Here is a 14,029-nt window from a genome sequence, read left to right as displayed (position 1 = left end):
CCTTATAAAGAGTAACCCTCTCAGCCGAGCGCAGTGGCTCACACCTGTAATCCCAGCACTTTGGGAGGCCGAGGTGGGTGGATGACGAGGTCCAGAGATGGAGACCATCCTGGCTAACATAGTGAAACCCCATCTCTACTAAAAAATACAAAAATTAGCTGGGCGTGCTAGCGCGTGCCTGTAGTCCCCAGCTACTCAGGAGGCCGAGGCAGGAGAATTGCTTGAACCCTGGAGGCAGGGGTTGCCATGAGCCAAGATTGCACCACTGCACTCCAGCCTGGTGCCTGGCAACAGAACGAGACTCTGTCTCAATGAAAAAAAAAAAAAGAAAAAAAAGAAAAAAGTAACCCTCCTCAAAGAAATAAAATATTGCACTTTTATTGAGACATCTATGATCCTTGGGGGTAATGTTTCGTGGATTTGGTTTTCGTTTGCTTGGAGCTCTCCCTGTCAAACATTGATATCTTTACGTTCCTAAATATGCCTAGACCTGAAATGAGGAATTATCTTAAATCTAGCTATTCATGAAGTATCCTAGTCAATGTCTTTGAACAAGAATGGCCCACTGAAAGCTTTCTGTTATTTTTGATGCCTCATATTGGCAGATCCTGAAACAGGTGACTAAAAAGGTAAAATGAAAATCAAATTATTGGAGACTTAGTCTTGAGTTTATGCACAATGAGGACCCACTTGGCATTAACTTTTAGTCATATTTCCCATCAAGAAATTGCTCTCCAGAAACCTTAATAAATTAGATAGTTAAGTTTCTAAGAGATGATTGTGAATCTAGGACTGACCTACCAATGATGAGAACTGAACAAGCACTTGTTTAAAAAAGGGAAGAGGTATTTACATAGTACAGGATAAAACTGAGAAGTAAATAGTCAAAAAAAAACCAAGCCAGGTGTATTCCAAGGAAAGCCTAGGAAGGAAAAGAATTCAAAATGCAGGGATAGGGTTAAGGGTCTGTATCAGTTAGAAATTCTTTTTAGTGCAAATAGTAAAATATCCTATTAACAGTGACTCAAGCTATATGGACATTTAATATTTACCTAAAAATTAATTTAGAAGTAAGTGATCTCAGGTTTGGTTAGGCAGCTTAAGGATATCAACAAGATCTCAAACCCCTTGGATTAGAGTTGATCCAACCCCAGTCAGCTGTTTGGCTTCATGATTATCACTGCATGATGGCCACATGGCAGCTGAAACTTCAGACAGTGCATACATGATCAAGGTAGGAATATGGGAGAGAAAGTGGTATTCGTGAGCTCTTCCTTTCTACTTTCCCATCTTGTAAGGCATCTAAAGGTTTTCCAGAAGACCTCAGATAACTCTCACTTAACTATCTTTAGCTAGAACTCTGTCACATGCTACCTCCAGTTGCAAAGAATGTTGGAAGGGTGAGCATATGGAAAGGTGGATGACCATATGGAAAGGTGAATGAGCTACCCTAACTGGCCTAGAGTAACCCTGATCTAGCCCGTGGTAGGGTACTTTTGTTCCTAGCTGTTGGGTAGCCAACCAGACCTGCAGGTGTCTGCCTGCAGGAACTTCTTAGAAGGGTCAAAGATAAAGGATGAAGGGTCCTTATTGATTTTGTAGACACAACCAGTTCTAGATCACAGGTTCAAAGAGGGTAATAAATTAGTAAAGTAGGAAAACACAAAATTGGTCAGACTCATTTCTGTTTTATTGTGAACTGGGTCAATTTTTGCTTTCTCAATATTAATCTTGAAAAAAGATATCCTTTGAAATCTCAAAATCCTTTTCTATAATTTAAAAACAACCTTACTGTGTCCTGTCATATGGTACAATATTCAAGAGGGTAAAATAATGGTCCAGTTACTAAAAAAACCTTAGCGGATGAATCAGCCTTAGTGAATGTCACTAAAATGTAAACATGGCTTTTAAGTAGTAAATCAGGAGGCATGAAAGGCTCTTGACAGCTAAGACTCTCAGGAAAGTTCTAGAAAGAAATGAAGCACAATTTTATAAGTGTGTGATAGGAGTTACTCTTCTTTTTATTCATGTGTCATAGAAGGCAAAAGAAATTTCTAAAGGAATAATATCAGCCAGATATTACAAGAGCATAGAGGAATGTAAGGATAGCATGTTCAAAGGCAACATGAAGAGTAAGAGAAAATGTCCTGGATGCCAAGACTAGCTGTCTTCTTGTAGCTGCTGGCTCCTCCTTGGCAAACACACCACTGGCAAAGAACTAAATTGATCTGAACCCCTGTAAGTCCTTGAGACTCTCTTTTTATTGCAAAGCTTGCCAGCCTTTTTACCCAGTACATGTACTTCACTCTAAGAAGAAGAAACAAAGCTAAGTGACTGCTAAGCTCATGGACAATGTTTTTGGGTCTCTCCAGCAGCCAGCGAGTGGCTGACTAGGTAACATTATTTATTTTCCTCAAGCTGTTGTGATTTTGGGAATACAGGGTTTGGCTGCCGTGTTATCCTAGATTTTCTGAGATGCATCCCTGCAAGAGATTCACTGGGAAATTAGATGTGTGAGAGATTTATTTAGGAAAATGCCTATGAAGGAAAATGGAGGGGGAGCAAGAGGAGGCTGGGAGATGTCAGACTACAATACAAGTCTAATCCCAGTGATGGAGAAAAAAAAAGGAAAGAAGGAATGAGAAAAGGGAAAGAGAGAAGGAGGGAAGAAAGGAAAGAGGTAGGGCAAGAGGGAAAGTCTTAGACATCAGTGCAGTACCAAGAAAGTTTTGGCAAGGCTGATAGGAAATCTTCAAACCAAAGTCACTTGAAAGAGGAATTCCCCTGTCATCCCCCACGGAATGGGCCTGCCTTGGTGTCCTTGTCATGCAAAGTCACTGGCTGACTGGATTTCAGAACATAGCAGCTGAGAGCATAGGCCAGTTATACTCTGCCATAGGAGGCTTGAGAGATGCATTTTCATTGCTGCCACATTTGCCACTGAAACCTTCTGGGAGTGATGGGTTGTGCTAGAAGAATTTGAAAATACTATCTTATCTTCCAGATGAAGAAATGCATTGATGAAGGCCCTTCACTATTAGATTCATTTTTCTGTGTCCCAACTATTATATAAATTCCCCTATCAAGGAAATTTCAATGTTTTCTCCTTGCCTTTAGATATGTGATCTTATATCCCAGGTTTGCTGAGACAGTCCTTTTATAGATAGTTCCACTGGCCCATGAGTGTAATGTGTCTAAATGTATGGTTGGAAAAATATGGTTATTAGACCTAAATTTTAAGTCCAGATTTCCTTAGCCTGGAGTTCAGAGATTTCCACAGTCTAGTCCTAACCACTTTTTCAAACCTTAATTACCATTGCGCTTTACCCTGTATTTCAATTCATTTGAACTATTTGCTGTTTTCTAAATTACTCTTGCTTACCCACCACTATCTCTTTGTTCATACTGTTTGCTTCAACTAAGATTAATTAATCAACATGTATTTATTGACCCCTTCCCACGGGCCAAGTCCTATGCTTAGAACTCTATGTTAGAGAACAAAACACACATTGTTTCTGTATTTTTAGAGTTTGAATTTAGTAGAAGAGCAACAGACAATACACAATCAATGGACAAGTGCATGCTTACAAATCGTATGACAGTGTCAAAAGTAAATGAAGGGATTCCCTGACAGAGAATTAGAGGAAGATTTTATTCTAGATAGAGCTGTCAGGAAAGAAATGGCATTTCAGCTGGAACTTGAATGATAAAGGGAATGTTGTTACATAAGGTCTTAAGTGCTACAGGTACCAATTCCATCATCTTCAAGATATTGCCATGATCATCACAAAGTCTTTCTCAACTCATCATTGGACTCTCAACCATTTTTAGTCCTGTGCTATCTACATCTTGTATATCACAGAAAGTGTTAAAGGTAATACTATATACTGCGTGTGTTTGTTTCCCATCAGACCATAAGATTGTGAAATGTTAGATCCATGTGCGATGTATGTCTTTGTCCCCTATCAGACTATATGATTTTCTAAGGTGAGAGCTATGTCTGTATCCAGCATAATATTTATCTCTGTATCTGATACACGATACATGTATCCTAAGTATCTGATACATGATACTTAGGATAACAGTATGTGGGCACATCCAACATCAACCTGTTGAATGAATAAACAGTATTCCACTCTCTGCAAGTTTGGCCTTTCTGACATTTGTCTGAGTTATAGAAGGAGATGGAGGCTTTACATGATAGCTCAAAATTACTGTTCACATAATACAGAGTTCTGAACTTCAACCTAAAGCAAATCTATAGCAGATGAAAGTATTCTGATGCAGAAATTAGCTATAGATAATTTTGGGATATGATTTTATAAGTTTAGCATTTATTTGAAAATCCATTATTATATACATAATTAAGTTTTAGGAAGAAAATCTGGCTGAATAGTAAATCAGTTACTGTTTTGACACAGTTCTTCAGTAGTTAGTTACCACTGGCTTCTAGAATTTAACTGTTTTTTTTTAATAGATCAAACTAGGATGTGGGTTGAAACACAATCTCATATCACAAATGGGTAGCCCCTTGACTTGTAGATCATCACTAATAATACAGATACTGATTTTTATAGTTTGTATAATTATTTGTCATTTCTTTCCTTTAGTATCTGTATTCTCAGAAACAAAGAGTATGAACAAAGAGAAAGGACATGATATATTTTTGATAGGCTGCCATCTCAAATTTTCACTTCAGTGTTTATTTGGAGAAACACTTTTGTCTAAAATGGTACTTTTCTATTTTAGAATTGCACTTGCTCTCAGAATGAGAACTGTGTCTTCCAGGAGAGATTTCCATCTGACTCCAAGGCCTTGACCCTCACAGTGTTGTTGGTAATGGCCTCTGGTTAGAAACCCTCAGCCTACCAAGCACGCAGCATAGCCCCTGAATCTCCCCTTCTATCTGCAGAAATTTGGGATGTAGAATTCCTGCACATCAAGCCTCACTTACTCATAAAATGCCAGGAATTGTTCCAAATTGCTCTTCCAGAGAAGAGTTTGTTTTTTTAATTATTTCAGATAGAGATATTTCAATGTCTACATAAATACATAGTATTATTTCTGACTGGGCTCTCTTAGTATTTCTCTTCCTCTAACACCTACCTAGCCATCCTCCAGGGACCACTTCAAGGTCTTTTTTGTCCATATAGCCTCCCTAAACTGTTCCAGCTTTCAGCAATCCCAACCACATCACTGACCTAATTTGTAATGACTCATCAGACAATGTGTTGGGTCCTCTAGTAATACTTTGTTAATTCCAAGTTATCCTTGCTGCTGCTGTTTCTCAGTGTGTGTTTCTATCTGAGCTCTCCAGTTAAGCTGTAATTTACTTAAACACTGTGCTTTATCGTATACTCTACTTCTTACAACCCTTGCTTCTTAAATTGGTTAATGTATGTTTGATGACTAATTGTAAACATAATAGCTACTTGACAAATGTTTTTAAGAAGGAGACAAAGTCTTGTCCCTGGCAATCCTCTATACCAAGCATTGTTGTGGAAAGCTGCCTAGTTTGAGAGCATTATTTCAAAAACAGGAAAATTCACTTGTAAATTATTTTAGGGATTTGACTTTGACATTATGTTGAAGACATAAAAGAGCCTTAAAAACAGTTATTAGCAAATAGACAAAGAGGAAACAAATAAATGAATGTGTGAATGACATGCCTAAATGTCATGAAATGTGAAAATGATACAAAATGTTAAGCTAATTCTTTTTTCTTCTCTGATTAATCTCCATTGGGAATGGGGAATAGGGAAGAATTGGGGTATCTGTAACAGGCAAACATTCCTGATTCTTGCCCTACTAAGGGGACATTAGGAGAAAGGATCATCCAATTGGAAAATAAACTGGCATTACTATCTAAATGACTGAGTCAAATGCAGATTTTATAGGCTAAATAGAATTTTCACAAGTCTATTGACTATTGCAAACTAATTGAACCCTGGCTCAAAGAACATTTTCTTGCTGTCTGTAGTAAGCATTCTGTAAACTGTTTGGGACCTGAACCAAATGCTGGACTTTCATTTCTCAAATTACAGCTTAGTAATCCAAACTCAGAAGTCCCTCCATACACAGTTTAGTAAAATTAGAAGCATAAATTTAGAGCCAGAGCGTAACTGTGCTTCGTTCCCTCCAGAAGTAAAATGTGAAGTTTCTTCCCATTGGAAGTCTATTTATTTCTTAATCTCAGATGTTGTGACACTGTTTTCACCCAAATGTTAGAGAATAGAAAGAAGCCTTTTTAAAAATCTTAACTTTCATTATTCATCTAGGTTTTTCTCCAGGTCCATGAGAAATGCTAAGATTATGCCTTGTGTTTAAGAAGTAGAAAAGGAAAAAGGAGGAAAACCACCTAGGGAAGTGCTTCTCAAACTTTAAGGCACACAATAATCACCTGGGGACCTTGCAGATTCAGATTTTGAAGATCAGAGGCGGGACCTGCCATCCTGCATTTCTAACCAGCTTCCAGGGGATGCTGATGCTCCTGGCTCACAGACCACACTGCTTTGAGTAGCAAGCTTTATAGGCCATTGAGGACTTTTTTTTTTTTTCATGGAGCACAGATTACTGCTCTACTCTAGGTTACAATTCCAAGGAAATAATGACTAAAGAAAATTACTGCTCTTTCAACACTTCTGAGTCATTTAGTAAGAATGGAAGGTTAACATTAGCAATTTAACATTTCGAATGTGCCTGGAGTATTTGTTGATCTACTAATTTGCATTTCGTTCCTGCCAAATCTTTTTACTCTCTTGGCTCTAGGGAGTTTGAAAGTCTCGGATGGGATTTTTCTTCCTAGGTTTGTTTACAAATTGTGGAAAAGTAGTGAGCATTGGCCACCCATTGGCCACCCGGATCGGTGGCTCACGCCTGTTCCCAGCACTTTGGGAGGCCGAGGCGGGTGGATCATGAAGTCAAGAAATCGAGACCATCCTGTCCAACATGGTGAAAACCTGTCTCTGCTAAAAATACAAAAATTAGCTGGGTGTAGCGGCATGTGCCTGTAGTCCCAGCTACTCAGGAGGCTGAAGCAGGAGAATCACTTGAACCCGGGAAGTAGAGGTTGCAGTTAGCCAAGGTCACACCACTGCACTCCAGCCTAACGACAGAGCAAGACTCCGTTTCAAAAAAAAAAAAAAAAAAAGTGAGCATCTTTGGAGTTAAGGAGAATTAAGACCCAAGGAGAAGAAAGAGAAAGACTATAAAGGCTTTTTTAAATGTTTTCCCTCCAGGTAAGATCTCCAAGGACCCTCCTTGACCCAGTAGTACCAAATACAGCCATAGCGATGGCTAAAATTGAATATCCCACTAACCTGGTAAAAGTTGGACAGGCTCACAGTCAGACTTAAATCATTTTAGAGAAGTACAATAATGTGGCATTTTGGTGATATGCAAAAGATACATACCTGCCCACACGAAATTTAAACATGAGCAATTAACAAGGATATTGTTATTCACATCCAATAGTACCAAATATTAAACGCATTTAATGAAGAGATTTTCCAAACAGGCTTTGTGTGAGCAACATGGCTGTTTATTCACCTGGGTGCAGGTGGGCTGAGGCCGAAAAGGGCATCAGGGAAGGGTGGTGGGATAGGAGTTGGTTTTATAGGTTTGGGGTGGGCAGTGGAAAGTTACAGAGTAAGATCAGTTACAGTGGTGGGGGTAGGGGCAAGAAGTATACATTACCATAAGTTCAGTTACAATGGCGGGTGGGGTAAGGCATAAGAGTAGTTCAGATGGTAGGGTGGGGCGGAGGGATAGTCACGGAGCAGGAACAGTTAAGATGGCAGGGTGGGGTGAGTAGTATTCACATTATCATAATAACAGTTAAGATGGCAGAGTGGGGAGAGAAGTTTAATGTCCAGGGGAAGCTCTGCTGGGTTATCAGGGATAATGGCAAACCCAGGCGGGGCGTGGTGGGGCGATCAGCCAAGGCAGGCAGGACTTCAGACTTTCTGGGTCCAGGCTTGCACATGGAGGCCTTACAGATATACCCTTGACATTTTATAAACTCTACAGCAAAGAAAAAAAAAACTGCTAAAGAAAAAATAAGGATTTTTTTTCCTGGCTTTACAAAATGAGCTATACTTTCATTTCTTCATGTTACTAATTACAGAAACTTTCAGCTGAAATGTATCACTCTTGGACATCAGCTAGTTCTAAACATTTTAGCTCTTAGGAACCTCTGGTGACATCTGTTCTGTTGTTAGTTTTGTTTCCTGGCTAGATTGTAACTTCTAAGCTCGGGAATCATGTATTAAACTATTTTTCCTTAGTCCTAACCTAGTAAAGAGCTAGGCATTTAGGAAATGCTCACTATAAATGTATTGACAAATGATTGTATATAATCAGCTCTTCATCACAATATTTTTCATCATCAAGAAATAGATTTAAGGGAGATATTTTCAAACAGTATGGATATATCATCCCCTTACCTTTATATATGTGTCTGGTTATGAATAACACATAATATGATTAAGCTCAAGAAAAAAGGGAGGTTTCTTTCTAAGCCTGCATCCTAGCAGTAGAAATTTGAAAAAAAAATAATAATACATATATATATATATATATATATAAAATTAGTTGAGTTATGAAGAAAATTATGTGACTATACATTTTAATATTTCTAAAATATACCCACATATGCCAATGAATTGTAAGAAAATGTTCGCAGAAGAAAAACAATGTAAATTCTGAGAAGGTTTAGATAGATTCTAATGATTGGAAATAAGTATTACAAATAGTCCACATTTTAATGTGACTTCTAGAATTTTTCAAAAGTCATAGTATCCTCTCACACTGTTATGCTGCTTGCTTACAACATACACTTGGGTCACGTTTTCCTGTTAGGAAAGATCATACAAATGATCTGTGATCATATTTACCACATGGAGATCTTGGTGGCCATGATAAGGAATTTGGACATTTGGACTTTACTCTGATGACATGGGAAGCCACTAGAGAATTTTAGCTAGTGAAGTAACATGATCTTATTTATGCCTTAAAAAGGTTAATTTTTTAGTTAATTGAAGGGAGGCAAAGGTGGAAGTACGAAGACCAGTTAGGAAACTATTTGATTGTTCAGGAAAACGGTGCTGGGTGCGTGGACTGTAATAATAGCAAAGGAGATGGAGAGAAGTGAATAGACTGAGATGGAACTGAAAGAACTTGTTGATGCTTAAATGAGTTGGGAGGAGTTAGAGAAACTGAAGTGACACAGATGACTTAAAAGTTTTTGCCTTAAGTATCTGAGTAGATGGTGAAACAATTTTCAGAGATAGAGAAGAATTTAGAAAGAACAGGTTTTTTCTGACATTACTCAAGAGTTCTGTGTTAGGATTGAGACACCTATTGGAGACCAAGTGAAGATGCCGAAGAGGCTGAGTAGAGTCTGAAGTTCAATGGAGAGGCTCCTCAGACTGAAGATAGAAATTTGGAACCATCAACATATAGATGATATTTAAAGCCATGAGACTTGATGAGATTCCCTTTGCAGGAAAAAAAAAAAAGTTGGAAAATTGGAGGGAAAATTGTGACAGGACAATATTTATGGGTCAGGCAGAGGAAGAGAAGCTAATAAAGGAGACCAAGAAAGAACAGTCAGTGACCTAGAAGGGACACCAAGTGGATCAGGCATCCTGGAAGCTAAACCAAAGAGCATATTTTTAAAAGACAGTAATGTGCTGGGTCAAATGCATCTGAGAAGTTAAGTAATATAAAAAATGAGAAAGGACTATTGGATTTGACAAGAACAGGTTTAGTGGAATGGAAGAATTAGAAGTAAAACCAAAGTAGGTTCAGAAATTAGGAAGTAGAGACAGCCATTCAGACAGGAACTTAAAATTTCCAGGAATAGAAAGGAAATTTCAGGGAGCACAACCCCTAAGAAGCCAAAAATAGAGTATACTTTCCATGTAAGTTTTTAATTCTTTTTTGGTGGTGTTCTTTAGAAAGAGAAATGTCTTGTTGGGATTATTGTTTGAAATGGTGTTGGTGGCCCAACCATTTCTGACTTCTATAGATCCCCTTTTTGTACATGCTCATTTCCTTTAAAAAAAAAAAAAAAAAAAAAAAAAAAAAAAAAAAAAAAAAATAGATTTTTTAATTTAGGGGAAATAACAAACCAAACTCATTTGTAATCCTGATGGTCACACACTATTTTGGTTGCTCTTCAGTGGCACCAGCTGCTGCTAGAAAGTTCATTTTATACATACACACAGACACACACACACACACACACACAGAGCATTTGTTGCAGATCATAAACTTGAATTATAAACTCGAATTATGTACTTGAAGCCCTGGGTCTTCCTTGCCTCATCTACCCAAAGGTATCTCTGTCAACTTTCTTAATTTACATCCACCAGAAAGTAGAGGAGCAAGGCGGAAATTGTGTGGCAGTTCTGTCCCTCCCCATTTCCCCCGACTCCTGGCCTTAGCACAATAAATACTGTGTTCAGAACTTGGCTAACTGCTTCTTTTCCCACATTCGATCAGGGAATACTTAAAGCCATACAGTGTCTCTCTTCGCCAAAAAGCCTATGGGGCAGGGTACCCCTTCAGGCTGAAACAAAGACACACTGTGCAAGGCATCTATGCCCAGTGGAGCGACTATGTATGGATTATCAATAAGGCTTTTGACTTTTTCCTGTATGTCATATTGTCATAACAGTAACTAGAATTCAAACATGGAAACAAAATTTATATTCTAGACTTTAAGGCTTTGCCTGCTCTATAGCCATGAAAAAACATACATATATATATATATATATGTATATATATATATATGTGTATATATATATATATATATATATATATATATATATCTACTTTTCAGTTTAAACATATTCCTGCCAGAAAAAAAACCATTTTTTTCATACCAGGTATAATTTTCCACTTTAAATAATGTTGTGTGATTTGATTACAGTTTTGACTCTCATTTAACTGTCGATTTTTTAAATTCTAACTAAAGTTAGATTTAAAGTTCAGTACCCATAAAGAATAATTCTCAATAGAGCCAAGAACTACAGGAGGCATAACAAAAAAGGGCAAAGTTCAGAAGACTAAGCATCAGATAGGTACCTTACTGCCCAAGGACATGTCTAGATAGACTGTCACCTTATCCACCTTCATTCACTTTCTAGTAGAGTTTCTATTTTCTACTGAAAAATAGTTTCTGGAACCACTTCCATGTTGGCCAAAAGATAATGTCAACAGTTCCTTTCCAATATTGGCCTTTAGAAAGTGAATCTAAAATGTTTGAGTCAAGTGTATAAGGGGAGCTGCATCACACTTTTCTGTTTTACTACATACAAATGTGACAAATAAATCAGTAAAATGTATGCATGTTTCTGCTAAGACTGCTTGTTATTAATTTAAAAAGAGTTTGTTAGACTAAAGGTCAGATAGTCAACATATTACAGATATTTATTGAGAGTCTGCTGAGAGTTGGAAGAGATAAAATGAGGTTGCTACTTTCAACAGATTTACAATCTAATTGAGGGAGCAACTACATAAACATATGCAAAGCAAACAATGCAAGATACAGCATAAGACATAATTAACTATCTGATGAGTGACATATATAATAAATACCATTAATTCACAGGCAATCATTATGAGAAGCACCTACCTTACTACATGCTAGGCATTCTGCTTGGTACTTCACATATATTATTTCATCTTTTGAAATATTATTTCTACTTTATAGATGGGAATTGCCTCTGATCTTTACCCCATTCTGGAGAAAGCAAGGAGAATGGTATAAGGTAGACAAAGACGTAGTATCAGGAATGTGCCAGGTGGTGAGCAGACACATTGGTCTGGGGCAAAGGATCCATTTAGGGGAATAGAGAGAAATGAACCCTGGGTCTGTTCACCACCATATACCAGTGCCTGGTAAAGTACCTTGCACATAATAGGTGCTCAATAATGTGTCTTGAAAAAACAAATGCCCTCTGGTCTGTACCTGTAACTCAGACCAAGTACCATAGAATAAAAGTAATTAGTGAATTAAAGCCACATATCACATAGGCTCAGGACCCATCCCCAAGACCTCCCAATTCCCGACTATGACAATAAAGGATTGAAGTGGGAAAGATACATCATTAGGGGAAAAACAATAGCAATTCCAGCTCACTGGGGCCTATTTCATGGAATCTGACTTGATGAGCAATTTGTAAGCTCATCCCAGGCTGCAAGAACCTGCAACTTCTGGCCTCTTGCACCTCTACCACCTCAAATCCTTCTCTTCTTCCTTCACTCTCTCTCTTCCTGCCACATACACCTCCTTTGTACTTCTCACACCCATTTCAGACCTATATACTTGCTTCATTTTGCCTGGAGTGTTCTTCCACAAAACATCTGTGCAGCTCATTACCATGCTTTCCGATCTATAAGAGCCACCCTCCCCACATCTTTCCTGCTGTGTTTAATACAAACATTCATTAAAACATTATAATACACGTTTGTTTGCTTGTGTGTCTGTCCCCATACACACTGGAACCAGGAAGGGAATTCCATCTGTTCTTTTCACCATTGAATCCCCAAGTCTAGGAAGGCAGAATTTCATCTGCTCTTTTCACCATTGAATCCCCAGCAATTAGGACAGTGCCTGGCACATTGTAAGTACTCACAAACAGCAACTCTAACTCAGGATAACTTTTTTTAGCTCTCAAATATCTGCTTCCAAGAGAACGAAATTTATTCAAGAAATGTTGGACGGAAATTGAAGCGTGAGTTTGGAAACTAGAGGAAGAGTGGCAGGAGCCCAGACCAACCTGTTTATGAAAGATGCCTTTGCCCATAGATGGAAAAATACACCTTAAAATCTCTACCAAAGTATATGCTTTCTTAGGACACCTCTGACATGCTGAATGCTACTTGGTCTGAACAAGAAGATCTATGAATTTGCCAAAACAACTAATTCCTAGGACTTAAGCGCCGCTACTACCAGTATCAGCCTAGTAAACAGGTACCAAGCAATGAGTACCATATGTCAGTATCAAAAGACAAACATGCTGCTGCATGCAAAACCAGACAAATGATTCATGCCCGTGACAGGGAGTGGAAGAAATTAATCTTATTTTTACTATTTTTCCCATATCAAACACTAGCAAGGGACTAGATATCATAAACCTAGTTAAAATATGTTGACTTTGCCTCAAATTTGAGTATTCATGGTTCTAGAAGAAGACTTGTTATAGGATCTGATGATGTACTTTAGAATATTCTTTTGTGCAAATTGAGACTTTGGAAACCACGAAATATATGGTAAATTCAAAGTAATAATATAAGTAAAATCATAATCCCTCACAACATTTTTTGAAAGTAAAATATTTAGTAATTTTACAAATATGTATTGAGTACTCTCTATATTTAAGGAACTATGCTAATGCTGTGATGGATCAAAAGGAGAATGAACCATGATCCTTACCTTCAGACTTCAAGCTTATTATTCATTGTACAGTTAGATAACTAACATATCAGATATAGAATATTAAGTGCCACTGTCCAGATATTAAAAATGAAATCAGTGTTGTAGAAGCACAAAGAATGCAGAGATTGATTCCAACTGGGAGAAAGAAAAAGTGTTTCATAAAGAAGACACTCAGATTGACCTTGAAAGGTGGATGGTTTTGCACAGGATTAGAAGGTTGGAAGTCTTTATTTGTAGGACTTGCCAATTTTTGTCGTTTAAATATTCCCACTGTGGCTGATTTCAAGTTGATAACGTGATGCAACTGAACATAGAATTGGGAACAGAAGGTGGCTCCAGCACACTACCTATGAGTCACCATCTGAGCTCTAGACTTAATTAAATCATCCTTACTCTTGTTTTGAATGAGTGAATTCACAGGTCTTAAAAGCATCTACGGTAACATTGTAAGGGAAGAGATAGACACTTCTGTCATTCTCCCTTACATCTCCTTCTAACCTTCTAATAGTCTCTTTGAATATCCTTTCAATCTCAGTCATATACTCCTGGCTGGCCTACCTAGGATTAATTTTGGCCCAGTGC

General features: G+C 37.9%; 1 protein-coding gene across 3 annotated transcripts in view; it reads left to right on the top strand.

The window, feature by feature from the left end:
• The window catches only part of GHR (growth hormone receptor), a 300,742-nt gene that overhangs the window by 169,669 nt on the left and 117,044 nt on the right, over positions 1-14,029 (top strand). Inside the window, exon 1 of one of the 3 annotated variants that reach the window (XM_032278845.1) lies at positions 10,883-13,636. The exons of the other annotated variants lie outside the window; for them this stretch is intronic. Coding sequence (XP_032134736.1) covers positions 13,564-13,636 — 73 coding nt within the window. The 5' untranslated portion in view covers positions 10,883-13,563. Of the gene's footprint in view, positions 1-10,882; positions 13,637-14,029 lie in introns of those variants that run through there. 3 annotated transcript variants of the gene reach the window in all.

This window comes from Sapajus apella, unplaced genomic scaffold (genome assembly GCF_009761245.1).
Source record: "Sapajus apella isolate SASKATOON/1434 unplaced genomic scaffold, GSC_monkey_1.0 scaffold11, whole genome shotgun sequence".
Classification (NCBI taxonomy): domain Eukaryota; kingdom Metazoa; phylum Chordata; class Mammalia; order Primates; family Cebidae; genus Sapajus; species Sapajus apella.
This window is presented reverse-complemented; position numbering and strand designations above follow the sequence as displayed.